The sequence below is a fragment of the Pimephales promelas genome, chromosome 1 (genome assembly GCF_988280905.1).
Source record: "Pimephales promelas chromosome 1, fPimPro1.hap1.1, whole genome shotgun sequence".
NCBI lineage: Eukaryota > Metazoa > Chordata > Actinopteri > Cypriniformes > Leuciscidae > Pimephales > Pimephales promelas.
Window position 1 is genome coordinate 17,745,936 of NC_142769.1, and position 16,353 is coordinate 17,762,288.

At 38.5% G+C, this 16,353-nt stretch overlaps 1 protein-coding gene across 1 annotated transcript; it reads right to left on the minus strand.

Moving 5' to 3' along the window:
- On the minus strand, positions 1–11,106 carry cct7 (chaperonin containing TCP1, subunit 7 (eta)). The gene is made up of 11 exons (XM_039669720.2): positions 10,965–11,106; positions 9,915–10,068; positions 9,704–9,810; positions 5,623–5,801; positions 5,369–5,540; positions 3,330–3,494; positions 2,804–2,992; positions 1,884–1,981; positions 1,627–1,759; positions 738–944; positions 1–645 (listed from the first exon to the last, which is right to left on the minus strand). The coding sequence occupies exons 1-11, from the start codon at positions 10,968–10,970 to the stop codon at positions 412–414; spliced, it is 1,644 nt and encodes a 547-aa protein (XP_039525654.1). The 5' UTR covers positions 10,971–11,106; the 3' UTR covers positions 1–411.
- Between the last annotated feature and the right edge of the window lie 5,247 nt (positions 11,107–16,353).

Here is a 16,353-nt window from a genome sequence, read left to right on the forward strand (position 1 = left end):
TTGAGAATCAAAAGTACTGATTTTAATTGGACCAATAAATAGTTCCGCCGAATGACCAACACAGGAACGTATCACAGCAGAGAGCCTGCATTATATCAGTGCTTATACAGATCTACAAACGGACCACTTTTTCTGAGTGCGTGTATGGTTTGCGTGTTCTCAGAATATGGGAAAACAACATTCAAATCTCCGACAGATGATTCAATCCCCATCGATCTAGAACAATTACCAAAAAATGACATTTTATTCTGTTTTAGCCTTTGTAAACACAGAAATGCATGGATTTAGTGGGACCAGGGAGTAACAATACAGGTCAAAGAAACAAATCAAGGCCCTATAAGTGGACAGCATTTGTTTTGACCTTCTGAAAGTCCAGAGGCTCTGCCCAAGACACGGCTGGATGGGTGTGGATTAGTGGGCATGTGGGGGTCTACCACGACCTCTTCCTCTGCCAGCAGATGCTGACGGGGCGTCAGCAGAGGAGCGAGGGTTCTTGATGGTCTCATCTACCGAGAGGATGAGGCACGCGGCCTCAGAGGCAGCGGTCAGGGCATTGATACGCACAACAGAGGGCTCCCATACACAAGCTTGGTAGTTATCCGCTATGTCTTCATTATTTATGTCCACTCCATACCACATGCCACCCTAGAGGAGAGGGAGATTATGCAAATGTACATTACAACATTGACATTACATTAAAACATGACATTATGATCAAGAATGACTTGTGTAGCTACCTGTGCATGCTTGGCCCTCAGTTTATTTAAGATATTGGTAGCATCAAAGCCTGCATTGTCACACAGCTGTCTGGGAATAATCTCCAGGGCTTTGGCATAGGCTCCGATCAGCAGCTGCTGCTTCCCAGGAATTGTTCTAGAATAATCCCGCAGATACTTCGAAAGCTCCATCTCAATAGCGCCACCTCCAGCAACAATTGAGTCATTCTGTCATGGGGAAATAGGAGCCAGTTAATATATATATTTATATATTTGAATTTGTCTCCCCCTGCTGGAAGTTCTTAAAACATTCTGAAAAGTCAACATGATTCCCTACCAGCATGTTTTATCATTTTACACAATTTCATGGTCACCAGCATTTTGTTGTAAGAATATTTGTACATGCAATATATAACGTTAGGTGTATTCTAGCTTCATGCTAATTTTAAAATAAATATTTGAGGGCAATTTTCATAAAAAAAGAGTGATGTAAAATGTTTAGTAGTACATTATTGAGCATTTGATCCTTTCTATAAACTCTTATCAGCTCCAATGTAATTACAATTCATATCAACTGGATCTAAAATACACTCCAGGGAAACAAATTAATGCAAGAAACTCAATATAGTGGTTGTAGGAATGGAAGTACTGCATTTCAATTAAGAGCCAAATGCCTTCTTGAAGGAGGGAACAGCTATTGGTTCACCCTGTAACATGCATTGCAAAAATAGCTTTGATTCGGCCGATAAGACAAAATACGTCTAATTGTAATTAATTTGAAGTATTATCTTAATATAATGTTTCAGCCATCTTTCTCCAAAAGACCTACTAACTAGCCAAAGGAAATCAAGGATAAGATCAAATCTGCAGTTGTAATATCTGTAGCAAGAAATGCTCAGGTTTTCCCCACCTTGATCGCTCTGCGCACAATCATGATGGCATCGTGGAGTGAGCGCTCCGTCTCTTCCATGAACTGCTCTGCGCCGCCCCTCAGGATGAAGGTGCAGGTCTTGGCTTTCGGGCAGCCTTTAAAGACGTTGTATCTGCAATAGAATACATATTGTTAGCATGGAAAATGTTAATGTGAAATCATCTATCAAATTAAAATCCCTCATGTTATGGACATAATTACGCCTTGTATTAACGTAAAAAAGAAATAAGACGTACCTTTCTCCTCCAACCTGCACTTCTTCAAAGAGCTCACACTGTCCAAGCACATCATCAGTCAGGGCACCAACACTGGTCTGAATCGAGCCGCCACAGGCCTGGAGGACACAAAACAACTGCTTTAAAGGGTAACTAAAACAAACATTTTTTAGTTAATGATCTGTAAGACTGGGGGTTTATTAATGCTTTTCATTGATTTAAGTCAATTTTTTGACATTTGGGTATAAATTGTTTTAATTCTACAATATATGGTGTGAAAAGCAAGAGGGTCGCCATTGTTTAGCAAGCCTTCACCTGCTGTTAGCATTCAATTGACTCCCATTCATTTTGGATTCACTTTGACAGCGAATAACTTTACATCTGAGGTTTTAAAGACTCTATTTGTCTATTGTTTATTTCTAAAGAAACACGACAGAGTATAAAAGGCTCCATTATCTTGCGTCTTACGGTTTGACCCTGTAGAAGCAGTTTTTGTAAAAATAGGCTAATGATTGTGTCATAACCACTCTCTGTCGCACAGTAGAGAAACTACCGTATAGACAGGAGAAGCACACAGGCAATCAGGGGGGGGGGGGGGGGGGGCGTGGAGGCATAAAGTACAGGTAGATGCCCATAGAGAGTCATAAAGTTGATCTGCTGCTAGTTCATGGACAACTCCTCATGCTCTCAGTCTCTGCAAGATTTGGAAGGGAATGATTCAGATTCCTTTTGGAGACAGGAGAAGCTCACAGGCAATCTTTTACTGTCTATGAGGTAATCGGGGGGACATGAAGGCATAAAGTCAAGGAAGAAACCCATAAATAGAGAGTCCATAAAAGCAACGGATGTGTTTCAGATTTCAATTCAGATTTGTTTTGGCACAGCTACAAGAAGACTTACAACTGCCTGACAGGTTGCTCACATATGACGTCAATACACACCATCATCGTTCTCTTGAGATCTTCCTCCACAACACGGCCTGCACAGAACAGATCTCTGTCTGCAAAGTATTGTGTGGCCACATCTCCGATGGGCAGCTTGGACAGCACCACTTTGGCGCCAGATTTGTAGATCTTCTCCAGCTTGTCGTACAGAATGTTCCATTCAGCATCAACAATGGCCTGATATTCCTGCAAACAGCCACATAAACATGAGGGGATTCAACTTTGTTTACATGGGCCCTGAAGGTTTACTGAAATAAGACTCTGTTATAGAAAATATTGGATTGTGGACTTTAGCGCTAGTTTCACTTCAATAAAATAATTGTAGAAGCTACAGAAATCAGATTTTGCCAGTTCAGTCAAAACATCACTCCAGGTTCAAATCACAACTACACCATCAGTAGCTGTTTCAATCCTTCTGGACCCCGAGCTGCTCATGGCCCAATCCTTTCGTTATTCAAAAATTAAAAGGAATATCCTTGACAAGTACATTCAAAAACCTGTGACGGTGAAGAGCAGCACTGACCTCCACAGAGTTCACCCGAACCTCAGCATTGTCCTTCTCTGCCTTCAACTCCAGCTCAATGTTGAGCAGTGCGATCTTTGGGTTCACATAGCGCTTGGGCTGCATCTCAAAGCCAGCATAGGAGAAGGTCTTCTTGAATGCAACACCAGCCACAAGCTGAGATTCCTGACAGACAGCAAAAACAAAAACAGTGTGAATGTACGATCTGCAAGATCATTTCAAGAGCTGCAATGTGTAAGAGAGAACGTTTGTAACGAATTGCAGTTTAACACAGATTGAACGTTTTTTGTTTTGCCAATTTACACTTTCAAGCAATTTTAAACCATTGGGTGAACGTTAACGGTTGAGAAAGAAACGTATCATTAAAAAGGATCAATGCATTGGTCCTAAAGTGACAGCAGCCTATGAATATGCTTACTTCTACTGTCTATGTCATTAAAGTTAATCAAAAAACAAAAATCTTTAACAAAGATTTATTTCATTTAATTTAAACAGCAAATGCTATAGTGTTATTTCACATTTAGGCCTAATTATTACATTTCTGTACTTGAATCCTATAGTTTTATATTTACCTATGCTTCTTAAATTACTACTGCCAATTATTTTTCTTGCTGATCCGAAACATTCTCCCCTCTGTGTCTCGAAACCTGTAATACGATCCAAACTGTGAGTTTTGTGATCCACTGAACCCCTTTTTTGTCCCTGTGACAATTTGCTAAGTAAGAAAATGTATGATGCCTAGTATCCTAAAAACTGTGTGAAAAGACGTGTCCAGACTAAAAGTAGTAATGACTAATAGTGGAACGGATCACAAAATTCACATTTCGGATAATTTACGTTTTTTGAGCCACAGATCGGATTTTTCGGATCAGCAAAAAAAAACAAAAAACTAATCATATATTAGTGAAGTGACGTTGAGGATATTTTCCCACTGGTTAATCAACGTGTGACAACACCGGTGGGGTTTTTTAAATCGCTAATTTAAAGGAAAGCGTAAAATGCGGGCGTCTGCTCGGGCATTCATAATGGTACGGAGGAGCACTGTTTTATATTGGTTAGTTCATTATAGGCTTTATTGGTTAGTTCATTATAGGCTAATGAACTAACCAATAAAGCAATCCGCCCCGAATTGGCGCTAATTTAAAAACGAAACTAACATGTATTTCAAGCTAAAATTATATTCGAAAATTGCTGGGTATTATTCGAAAAACGCACACATGCATGTATAGCATACACGTGTGACGCGGCTTAAATATAACTTAAACATTTCATATTTATTATTATTATTTTTTAAATTTCATCTATGTTGATTTAGACATAATTTTGTGTTTGTGTCCGTCCAAGTGCAAGAAAATGTAAAAAAGAGGAATCAATTCGGTTTTCTGAAACTCACCTCTCTCTGCGTGCACTTTCGGGGTGTGTATACAAATAACGCACGATAAATAAATCACCTCTACTGCATTTAAAATAGTTTGAATGTATAAATTGGCAAGACAAAAAAACTTCACTCTATGATGGTTAAATTTAGCAGTTTATCCACGAATCACATAAGTGCCGAACCACGGGGCCTGATCCATATGGATCACAGATCAACTGCGATCGATCCGCTTCACCCCTAGTGCTGACCCTTGTATCATTACAAAAGCAAGCAATAAGATACATTAGATTAGGGATGGGCAATATCAGTCCTGAAGTGCTAATGGGGATATTCAAATTAAATGACCCATCATACCATTGATCTGCTCTACCAAACTTGGATGTCTTTTATCCAGTAATAAATAAATACTGTTAAGTTGTTTTGATTGATTCTGTGAAGCAGCTTTGATACAATCTGTATTGTGAAAAGCGCTATATAAATATATTTGACTTGACTAATAAACCTGCCTGTAGCAGTAGTAATCTTGAAGACATTGATTTGCATTAGTCTGAAAAATTTTGCAGATTGTCTTTATGAAATCATTTTTCCTTGTTTGAATATGCTGATTTCCTTTATGGATATGCAAAAAATCCTTTAAATCTAGAGCACAGCTCCATCTCACCTCCAAAGCTCCACCCTGGACCTTCTTCACTCCAATCATCTTCAAAGGCAGCAGATCGTCCAGCATCATCACTGCATCCACCACCATCTTGGAGAAGAAATCCTTCTGTCCTGCGATCAGCTTTGAGTTCAAAGCCGTAGATGCACACTTCTCCAACAACCTCCTTTGTTCCCTGTGGTGGCAAGAGAGGATAAATGATCACATCTGTGATACTAACACATGCCTATGGAATAGCACACAGGGTCTGGACTTACTGCTCATCATCCCTTTTGACGGTAACAGCGATTTCCTTGATCTTTTTGACGGCAAGCTGGGTGGCGATGCGGAAAGCTCTGATGATGGTCTGGGGGTGAAGCCCTTCCTCCACGTACGGCTTCAACTGCTTCAGAAACTCGGCAGCAAGCAGAGTCACTGAGGTAGTGCCATCACCAACCTGAATGAGCAAAGAATGTTGAGGATACATTTTAATGTATTTAACTAGTTGTAAGTTAATTATGCACTTTTCAGCACAACTTGCTCCATATCAAGTTGTTTACACGACCACGATATGCTTGAAACGGAGAAGTTTTTCGCATACAGACGACACCATTGTCAAAACGACCCCCATTCACAAAGATCTGCAAAAATGACTAAAAACGCTGTATTCTGCTGCCAGGCTTTTAGATGGTGATGAAACACTACAGACTGAACACGTAAACACGCATGATGTTAATATCTTCAGAATTTCGTGTTTTTGCTGTTTACACAGACACCAGTTTCAAAACTTTGCGTTATCAGGCCCTCAAAACGGTGTTGACGTGTAAACAGCCCCTAAGAAACTGACGTGACATTAGTGGTCGATAGGGCTGCAACGATTCGTCGACGTTGTCAACAAAAATCGATAATAGAAATAGTCGACAACGAATTTCATTGTCGAATTGTCACCAGACAAGTTATTATTATTTTTTTTTTTCGACCGAGCACATTCGCTTCTCCGCTGAGCGATAACATACAGAAATGGCAGTGTCCAACGCAGCAGCTGCACATACCAAAACATGTAAAGTTTGAGAGCATTTTAGCCTGGATACGGTGAATAAAAAGGTTGCCTGTAGGCTATCATGCAAAGCTGTCCTTGCTATCACGGCAGCACCTCGGTGATGCACGAACATTTAAAAAGAAAGCACGTCGGACAGTTGAATAAAACGGAGTTTGACTCGCCTCGGTAAGATTTACTGTATTTTCCGCTCTATAAGGCAAATTTAAAAGCCTTTAATCGTCTCAAAAAACGACAGTGTGCCTTATAATCTGGATCTTCGCCCCGCGTTATTAAACTCGCGCTCGTGTCCATCTTATGCCTGCTTTGTCACACGGCCAGTTCAACCTCGTATAAATCACGTTATGTGCGTCTCCCGCTCACGAGCGCTCACTTTTAACAGACACACTGTCCCCGGCGCTACTCGTCACAGAACGTTCATAAAGCGCTCCCCGTTCATAGTAACCGGGTCGTCTCACTCTCATTCATAACAGCCAGCTGTTGCTGACGAGCCGCCGCAATATATGAGTCAGGCTGCGAAAGTTACGTGCAGCGCCGCGCACTACATTCCCTGATGCATAACGCAAAGTCGCAAACCCAGTCAAACGTGTGACTGCAGCATCTTATGCGCCTCATAATCCGGTGCGCCCTATATATGAAAAATGTTCTAAAATAGGTCATTCATTGAAGGTGCGCCTTAAAGGGTTAGTTCACCCAAAAATGAAAATTAAGTCATTAATTACTCACCCCCATGCTGTACCAACCCCGTAAGACCTTCGTTCGTCTTCGGAACACAAATGAAGATATTTTTGATTAAATTTGAGAGCTGTATAACTACCACATTGGCTCCTAAGGGACTGCCTCTTGACGGCCCAAAAAGTCAATGAAGAAAATGTTTAAATATCCCAAGTGACTACCGTGGCTCAACTATATGTTTATCAAGCGACGCGAATACTTTTTGTGCGAAAAAACAAACAAAAATAACGAGTTTATTCGACTATTTCTTTTCTTCCTTGTAGGCCAGAACGAGACTTCCTTATAGATTTCCACGACGCATGCGCGAGAATTGCGATCTGAAGTAGTGTAAGCTGGTGTAAGCAGATCGCAAATCTCGCGCATGCGTCGTGGAAATCTAAGGAATTCTCGTTCTGGCCTACAAGGAAGAAAAGAAAGTTGAATAAACTCGTTATTTTTGTTTGTTTTTTCGCACAAAAAGTATTCACGTCGCTTGATAAACATATAGTTGAGCCACGGTAGTCACTTGGGATATTTAAACATTTTCTTCATTGACTTTCTGGGCCGTCAAGAGGCAGTCCCTTAGGAGCCAATGTGGTAGTTATACAGCTCTCAAATTTAATCAAAAATATCTTCATTTGTGTTCCGAAGACGAACGAAGGTCTTACGGGGTTGGTACAGCATGGGGGTGAGTAATTAATGACTTAATTTTCATTTTTGGGTGAACTAACCCTTTAAAGTGCGGAAAATAGGGCAAATAACATGGAAGTCAATACGTTTTGTTTTGAATCACGAGTAGTAAAGTTATTTTGCAACAGATTGACCACTGAATGCATCTCACAAAATGCACTTAATATTTTTGTTCACTGTTTTATTGCTGCTAATGTGCCTGCCCCTGGTTTAGCTACAGGAAGAAAATGTTTACTTGATTTTAATTTATTTTTTCTTGTAAAACAAATGTGCCTGGCCTTTATAAAAATGATAGTTTCTCTATTTATATATTTATGTCTATACTGACCAAGCCCTCTGCCTAATTGGTTTTAGACAGGGCATTTTTTATTTACTTTTAGTATGAATCGGCCTATCAGCAGCAAAGTTTAATAAAATATGCATTTTTCATTGAAGTACCCCCTTCTTTCTTGTGTTTACTATCATTTTCCACAGAATTAAAGCAATTCATGCTAAATTTGAGAAAAATGTAATAATTATCCGATTAGTCGACTAATCGTTTCAATAGTCGGTGACTAGTCGACTATTAAAATAGTCGTTAGTTGCAGCCCTAGTGGTCGACCGATATTTTTTTAAAGGCCAGTGCCGATATCTTAGAGACCAGGGTGGCCGATATTACTTTAATAAATTAGAAAACAAAGCCGCAAAATAAACACGCTTATTATTTAGATGGTAACTTCATGAATCCGCAATCCTACTACAGAATTTTTCATAAATAATGTAATTGTTAAATATATGAATATGTGAATAAAAAGGAAATAAACACTTTAACAGGGCACTCAGTAATCTGCTAATTTCGTGCGCACTAGTAATCTTTTTTTTTTCAAATCAAGACAATGTAACACTAATTTTACATAATTTAGCATAATTTTAAAATTAAGGATTTCAAGTTTTTCGATCACGTCTCCAGTGAAGCTGCTAATAAACAGAACTGCATGCGCCTGGCAGAAGAACATTGTAGCCGGAGCTACTTCTCTACGTTTATGTCTATGATGCAGGCGAGTCATGCAGGCCCCGGGACACTCCGCAGCGGTGCCGACCCGACCGGTGTAAAGTAGTCCGACCGAGTCTAAACGCTTATTACAAGCTTACCGTTGAGATTCAGGAAAAGACAAAAACATGGTTTAAAAAAGGGCATTCATGATTGTATACATTTAGTAATTTCTGAACATAAAAAGTTACAGACTGCAGCTTAAACAATAGTCTTATGAATGTTTTGAAGCATCAGATGTAATCGATACACTCAATATTTGAAGTGACTTTCAAAAGGTGATTTACTTTATTTTGATTGCTACCGACATCAGTGTTTAGAATCAAACTGTAAACTCAGTACTTCTGTGATCATCTGAATATTTGCAACACAGAAATATCAATACTGTGTGGTTGAAAAGACTGTCCAAGTAAAGCGTTTTCCATATATATTGACAACTGCTCTGTCTGGGTCAGCGGCAGAGGAAACAGATTCAAATGTTCCGGTGTGAAGTATTTGTCATTCAGGAATAAGATCAATTGGGTGTTTGAATCGAAATTGTTTAAAGATTAATCGTGCAGCTCTATTCTCTCTTTATACTCTCTCTCTCTGCATTGATATCATACGCAAAATGCATACGAGTATCGTGAGGGCCAGTGCATTAATTACTTTTTTTAATATTCATGAGGTGAGACGTCGCTATTAAAGGATAAGCTCCCAGCACTTCGCCCCCACACATCACACCAGAACCAAAATTTAGGAATTTTGCACGGTTCCCGTATTTTACAAAAACACAAATGGTTCTGATAAGGATGATTTTCAGTTCTCAACCCTATTGACAACCAGAACCATTTTCTTTCAAAGCAGACTAAATATGCAGACATCTTACCTCAGCATCCTGAGATCTGGCAATGTCTACCAGAGTCTTGGCTGCGGGGTGTACAACTTCCAGAAGTTTCAGAATTGTGGCTCCATCATTAGAAATAGTTGCTTTGCCTGCAGGATAACATCATGTTAATCACAGCATCCTTCTAAGATATCAATAAATGTATCAATACTTTCCAATAACACAACACCTGTTTATGGGAGAGCAGACTTACCTCTGTTATCCACCACAAGCTTGTCCATGCCACGGGGGCCGAGGGTGGTCCTAACAGCCTCTGCCACAACCTGGCAGGCATTGATGTTGCTGACGAGCTGCGGGACCCCCTGAGAGGAGTCTGTGCCCTCCTTCAGGAGGATGACTGGAGTGGGCTGAGAGAAGACATTCAAGGGTCATAATCAATACAATATCAAAATTAATTGAGTCATTTAATTAAAAGTAGTTTAAAAATGTTTCTTTATTTCTAACTTTATTTAGAATAGAAATGTCTACAATATTTTGCTTATTACATGACATAATATTTGAAAATGCACTGATTTTTCAAGGTTTTCATGACCATGGAAGAGTTTTGACAGCTCCTGTACAGACAATGTAATTGATTATTTGTGTAAGTTTTGATTATTTGTGGAAGTTGTGCACAACGCTGCGAGGGCTTACACATAACTTACATGTGTGAAACAGTAATTTCTGCTCATTTCTTAGTTATTGCAGTTGATCATGTCGTCATGCACACAGAGAAGCGAAAATGTCTCACTTTATGGCACTATGTGCTAAAAATAATGCCTGGCTTTTAATCAAAAATAATCGTTTTATAAAGTCACCGTTTTATCGTAGTGACTTATGAGATGAACGGCATTCAAGGGTGTAACCGGTTAACAGTCCACTACCTCTTTCTCCATTACCGAAAGGATGCTAAACTAAAGCCTTTAGCATTATTTAGATACTAAACTATTGTGAATTAACAATGTGTAAATAAGTAACGTTATATATTCCGTACAAAAGTGATCTTTTGCACGTTGCGTCGTAACGCACATCTCTAAAATCTGCCTGTCATCCACAAACAGAAGAATGAATCGTTAGCAACCAAGCTAGCTAGCATTAATGCACAACTTTAAGTGTATTCTCGCATTTAGAATAAAAATAATCTCTCAGCCATAACCTTTATGCTTTAATCTCTCCGGGCGTTTATTTCCCAACACTAGGAGAAGAGAAAATAGCTAAGATGACGATGGATTTGAAAATAAAACAGGCATGAGTACGCACTCACCATCATGTTTGCGTTGCGGTGTAGAGGAGGAGGACGGTGCCGGTGAGATACCCACAATGCAACTAGAACTCTCTAGAACACGAGACGCGTCTGTTGTTGGACTGATGACGGCCGTCAGGGGGCGCTATCACTACAGTTTTCATGTTTCTGAATCCTGGTACTCAATTGAGGATCCCCTCCCCCAATATATTAACTTAATTTATGATAAATAAATAAACAAATAAATAAATGGACAGATAAAAAAAATAGTGGCTGCACAAATAATTATTAATTAATTATGTATCAGTTATTATTATATATTTTATAACAATAATGTGTTTACATTTATTTTATTAAATGTGTATTATTATTTATAATATTAAACAAATACAAGTAAAGGAAGGAAATAAGCAAACTAACCCTGTAGGCCACAATATGTAAAATGGCTGCTTTGCTACGGTATGCCTTTGTAAAATAGTCATTAAAATTTGCTAAATAAATCATTAATATGTAATATAAAAGGTCAAATGAAATTTCCACAAGGAAACATAATTGATGAAGTAAGAAGAATGTGGTAAAACTATTTGACATTTAGTATATTTTATCCGAATTGTTTATTTATCAGTTTCTTACATTTGTTGTACATAATAAAAAAGCCTGGTAAGTGAGTAGGCTATAAATAAATTTTGCATTATGAAAAGAAAATTTACATTTAAAAAGTAAGTGGTTTGTTTACATAGGCGACAATAGGCCTAAACTATTTTAAAAAGCTAAAACAGCACAGCAAACTTGAAAAGCAAACAATCAAACAATGATAAATAAATAAATAAAAGGTTTGCATTATGAAAGGAAATTGTGTTCATGTATTTAAAACATATAAAGAAAGAAATAAAAGAAACTGTATGAGATTAGGGATGAGATTGAATAGAGGCCATACATGTTAGGGATTTATGCAGATTATAAATCTCTCTCTTTCTCTTTCTCTTAGGCTAGGCTACTCCCCCTTCCACCTGTGCCTGTTATTTATAGGCTATCCTGTATGGGCCTATATATAGATTTTTTTGTTTTGTTTTTTTGTTTATATAGATTTTTCTCATTTGTCGGCCTCTGTCTTATCACCGGGCAAGCTTTATCATTTTTACTGCCTAGCCTTAACTTCACAATTTCTTTTTTGACCACAGAGAGATTATCCTTCAGGCAAACATCTGACGGTTAAGACATACGTCACCGTGTTTAAAGCGCAAATAACAACGCTCAGAGGGGGTTTGCTGATTTTTTGCTAGTCGACTAGTTTTGCATAACAGTCGACGACTAGTCGACTAGTCGTTAAATGGTTTATTCTAGGGGTGTGCGATATCCTGAATAATGTCTCGCAACGCATTCTCCACGATCTGCTTTTGAAGAAATATCGTAGTATCGTATTACCTACAGTGCATTCTATCAGTTGAGCCCCATTTATCCCGCTCTTACTTTAGCCATGTTCCCAGAAAATGTATAATTTTATTTGGAGGCACAAAGCTCATCATATTAAAAAAGCAGACATCATTAAACCTTACGAACAAGGTAGTTTGATGTTTTGTTTGTTTGTTGAAGACAGTTTTTGGTTTACAGTTCCTTCAACTTTATTTCAAGAATTTGGTGGAATTCAATATTTTCTCAATGTGATTTTGATTTATCCAAACTCCCGGTGAAACTACAGTATCAACATTCCATCAACAAGTTCTCTTATTCTGGAAATTGGCATACCTACACACAATTTTACACCTGTTTCAATTTGGAACAACAAATACTATATATTGCACAGGAACAAACCTTTATGCTTTAAGAATTGGCTGAGCAGAATATGGTCAGTGAGGGATCTAATGGATAAAAAGGGTAACCTTTTAAACTATAATGCTTTTACATTAAAGATTTACTTGTCACCCCAAAGAGTTCTTCACTGTCATTAATGCAATACCTTCTGGCATAAAAATGCTGATGAGATGCTCTTAGTTAACCCAGTTCTTCCCACTTTATTCATTGGTGATATTCATTTTGAAAGTGCTCACTGTACTAACAGTGGTCGTCTTAAAAACATGTTATCCCTGTCAAATTAAAAATAAATTAGATCACACATTTAATAAGACAACTGTAAAATATCTTAGAACAGCTTATTTAAGTTTTCCAATTCCCCCTAAAGCAAAAGAAACACACTTCAAAATCTTAAATGAAATCTATCCTTCTAACAAATTCTTAAATCAAAAATGTTATATAGATATTGTCCCCTGTTCTTTCTGTAATAACCATCCTGAAGACACTGACCATATCTTCTTTACATGCAATTGGTCCAAAATCTTCTGGATAGTGGTTCAGGTCTGGTTGATAGAAAAGAAGGTGATGGTTTTGCTTTTTACTATATGGAATTCCCAAAGACTGCTGTGCTAACGTTTATTTGATTAATAACATTGTAATAATGGCAAAATTTTTCATACACAAATGTAGATTTTTTAATTCTTTCCCATTACTTGTTGTTTTCAAAAATGGTTTAATATGTTTTTCTAGAGCCCTTAAAAAAATGAGAGGTGGGAGTGCGATTAAGTTGCTTGATCTTTTGATTGCTTATGACTTTGCATTGCATTGCCCCTTAATTCTAAATTTAAACCTTTTATTTTAGTATTTTTTTGTGTTAATTTTAAGTTAATGTAAATTTTGATTTAAATTTTGATTTATTTTCTGTTAAACTGTGTTGAGCCTTTTACTCGTTATCCTTACGCATTGTAGAAAGAATATGTTTGCCTTGGTTGTATGTGTTTTTTGTATTAAAAAAAAATCAGTTCAGTCGCTTGCTGATCTAAAGGCGACAGTAAATAGTCCTGCCGCTTGTACTTAAAGGGATAGTTCACTATATATAGTCGATTAAGGCCGACAGCGCCAACTAGTGGTTGTGACCAACTAGTGGTAGTTGATGAAACCCCTTCTTCTCTTTTTCTCTCTGCTTCCCGCATACACACACCCATGTTCAACATGGCCTGGTTTTAAGCACTGTGTTCTTCTCTATATATTTAAGATGTCTCAGATGTAACAGTATATGGATCATCCCCCCCAAATGTAACTACAGGCTTAGGCTGCTGTGGTTTGCAAGCAGTTCTGGATAGTGAGGGTGGCGCATGTTTCCCTGTGATGTGTCTACAGTCTGTGGCTGAACTCTGAGCTCTAAGGGTTCCCTGATTTAGACACATGTAATTATCAGACGTTATATATACCCGCCCTGCCTCGCCCTTATGGAGGGTACCTTTTAGCTGGGATATTTCTGGCTTTCTATGGCAGTTGACCCACCCATTTGTGAGAGAGAGAGCTCTGAAAAATATACAGCATTGAGCATAACCTGCCAAGACTGGTCAAGCGAAGCGCTCTGAATGTGATTTGAATTGTCAGTCAAACCCTTCAGAGCTGAACCTTCATTGACAACCTTTACAAATTGAATCAGATGTTAGGCACCCTGCCTTAGCACTCAAAAGAGACCTACCACAGATCTCATTCGGCCTTCGTGCCCTCTCTCTCTCTCTCTCTTTCTATCCCTCTGTCATTATCAACCCTCTTTCCAATCTCTCCTCCTTTACTGTGGCCATACAACTCCACATGTGTCCTCTGTGTGATGGAGCTCAGGCTGTAATAACAAACACCAGTGATGAATGAGGGCTACTGGTGGCTTTTCACACCGACAATCTTTTCCTCCCAGTCTGTTACATGGACCACCAAACACTGGGTGCTTAATGTGGTCTAGATGATTCCAACTAGCACAGAAATCAAGCTATATATTGGTCAGATAAGGCTGGGTAGTTCCAAATACTTCCATTCTAGGAATACTGCAAACAGTAATTTAATCATGGCACAATGTTCTGCGTGATGGATGCGCATTGGTTTCACGCATCTTTAGACATTAAAGAGCAGTGCAGTGATTTGGATCCAAGAACTTGCAAAGCGGGACTGAATCAGTTATGCTCGATTTTTAATTTGCGATAAGAGTGTGCATGTGCGTTCATGCATATTTTCTTGTTCCCTTTTTTTGAACTGATTCCCACGTAAATGTCCACACATGCACACTCAAATCCATGGCCCAAATTGTTATAGGGCCATTAATCTGAACACTTGCATCATGCTTGACAATTAAGAAGCCAATCCATCACAGCCTAATCAATACCCTCTCACTCTGAGGTGCGGGGGTGTTTGTCCTAATAACTGTTTTGGGACTTGACATTTATCTTTCTATAACAAATTGTGTGCGCTGTGTGTGTACTTGTACACCGGCCGATTTGGGGTTCAGAGTGAGGACATTTTGGCTGGTCCTCACTTTCTGAGACCTATTTAAGGCCTTTTTGAGGGACAAGACTTGGGGATTGGGTTAGGGATAAGATTATTATTAGGTTAAGGGTATAGGTTTATGGCAAGGGCTCAAGGTTAGGAAAAAAGGTTCGAAAGCTGTCACTGGGGCGGTACCTTTTCAAAAAGGTACACTTTTGTACCTAAAGGGTGCATATTGGTACCATAATTGTACAAATATGTACCATGAAGGTACCAATATGCACCCTTTAGATACAAAAGTGTACCATGAAGGTACCAATATACACCCTTTAGGTACAAAAGTGTACCTTTTGAAAAGGTACCGCCCCAGTGACAGCTTTCGTACCTTTTTTTTCTGAGAGTGATTGCATTGCCAATGAAAATCCTCACAAAGATAGATGTACAATGTGTGTAGGGTGGGTAGGGTTAGAGTCAGGTGTGTGTGTGTGTGTGTGTGTGTGTGTGTGTGTGTAAGAGAGAGAGAGAGAGAGAGAGAGAGAGAGAGAGAGGGAGAGGGAGAGAGAGAGAGATTATTTGTATTATATGATTTGACTGAGGCAACCACCTATAGGTGCAGATAGTAAGGATGCTACCATATGCTTAGGATTGTGGTTAGGATCAGAATCAGGATCAGCCACTGGGAAATTAATATTGATTGACCATTAATCTGAATATCCTTTAATGTCTATTGCTCAGACATCCACCAAAACACATTTACCAAACATGTTTTGCTTAATGTCAATAAAGAGGAATTAATTAAATTCCATATAAGGTTATTCAAATGGAGAGAAAGAAATCCTGCTAAAATAGCTGCTATTAATAATGCTTTCTGTATTGAATTATGATCAGTGAGTCATGACAACATGTTTTTACTATAATTTAACTCATCAAAAATAGGTTAAGCAACTTTCAACTTTCTTATACAAGATTTAACTAATTTTAAGTCAGTTTAATGTAATTTAAGTTGGAATGACATACATCTAATTTGACTGTACTTTGACTGTACTGACAGTAGGGTTTTCTTTACAGGGTAAGTTGGTTTGGTTATTTACAGAACAACACAATATATTTACAAGGAGGCTGTTAAAGG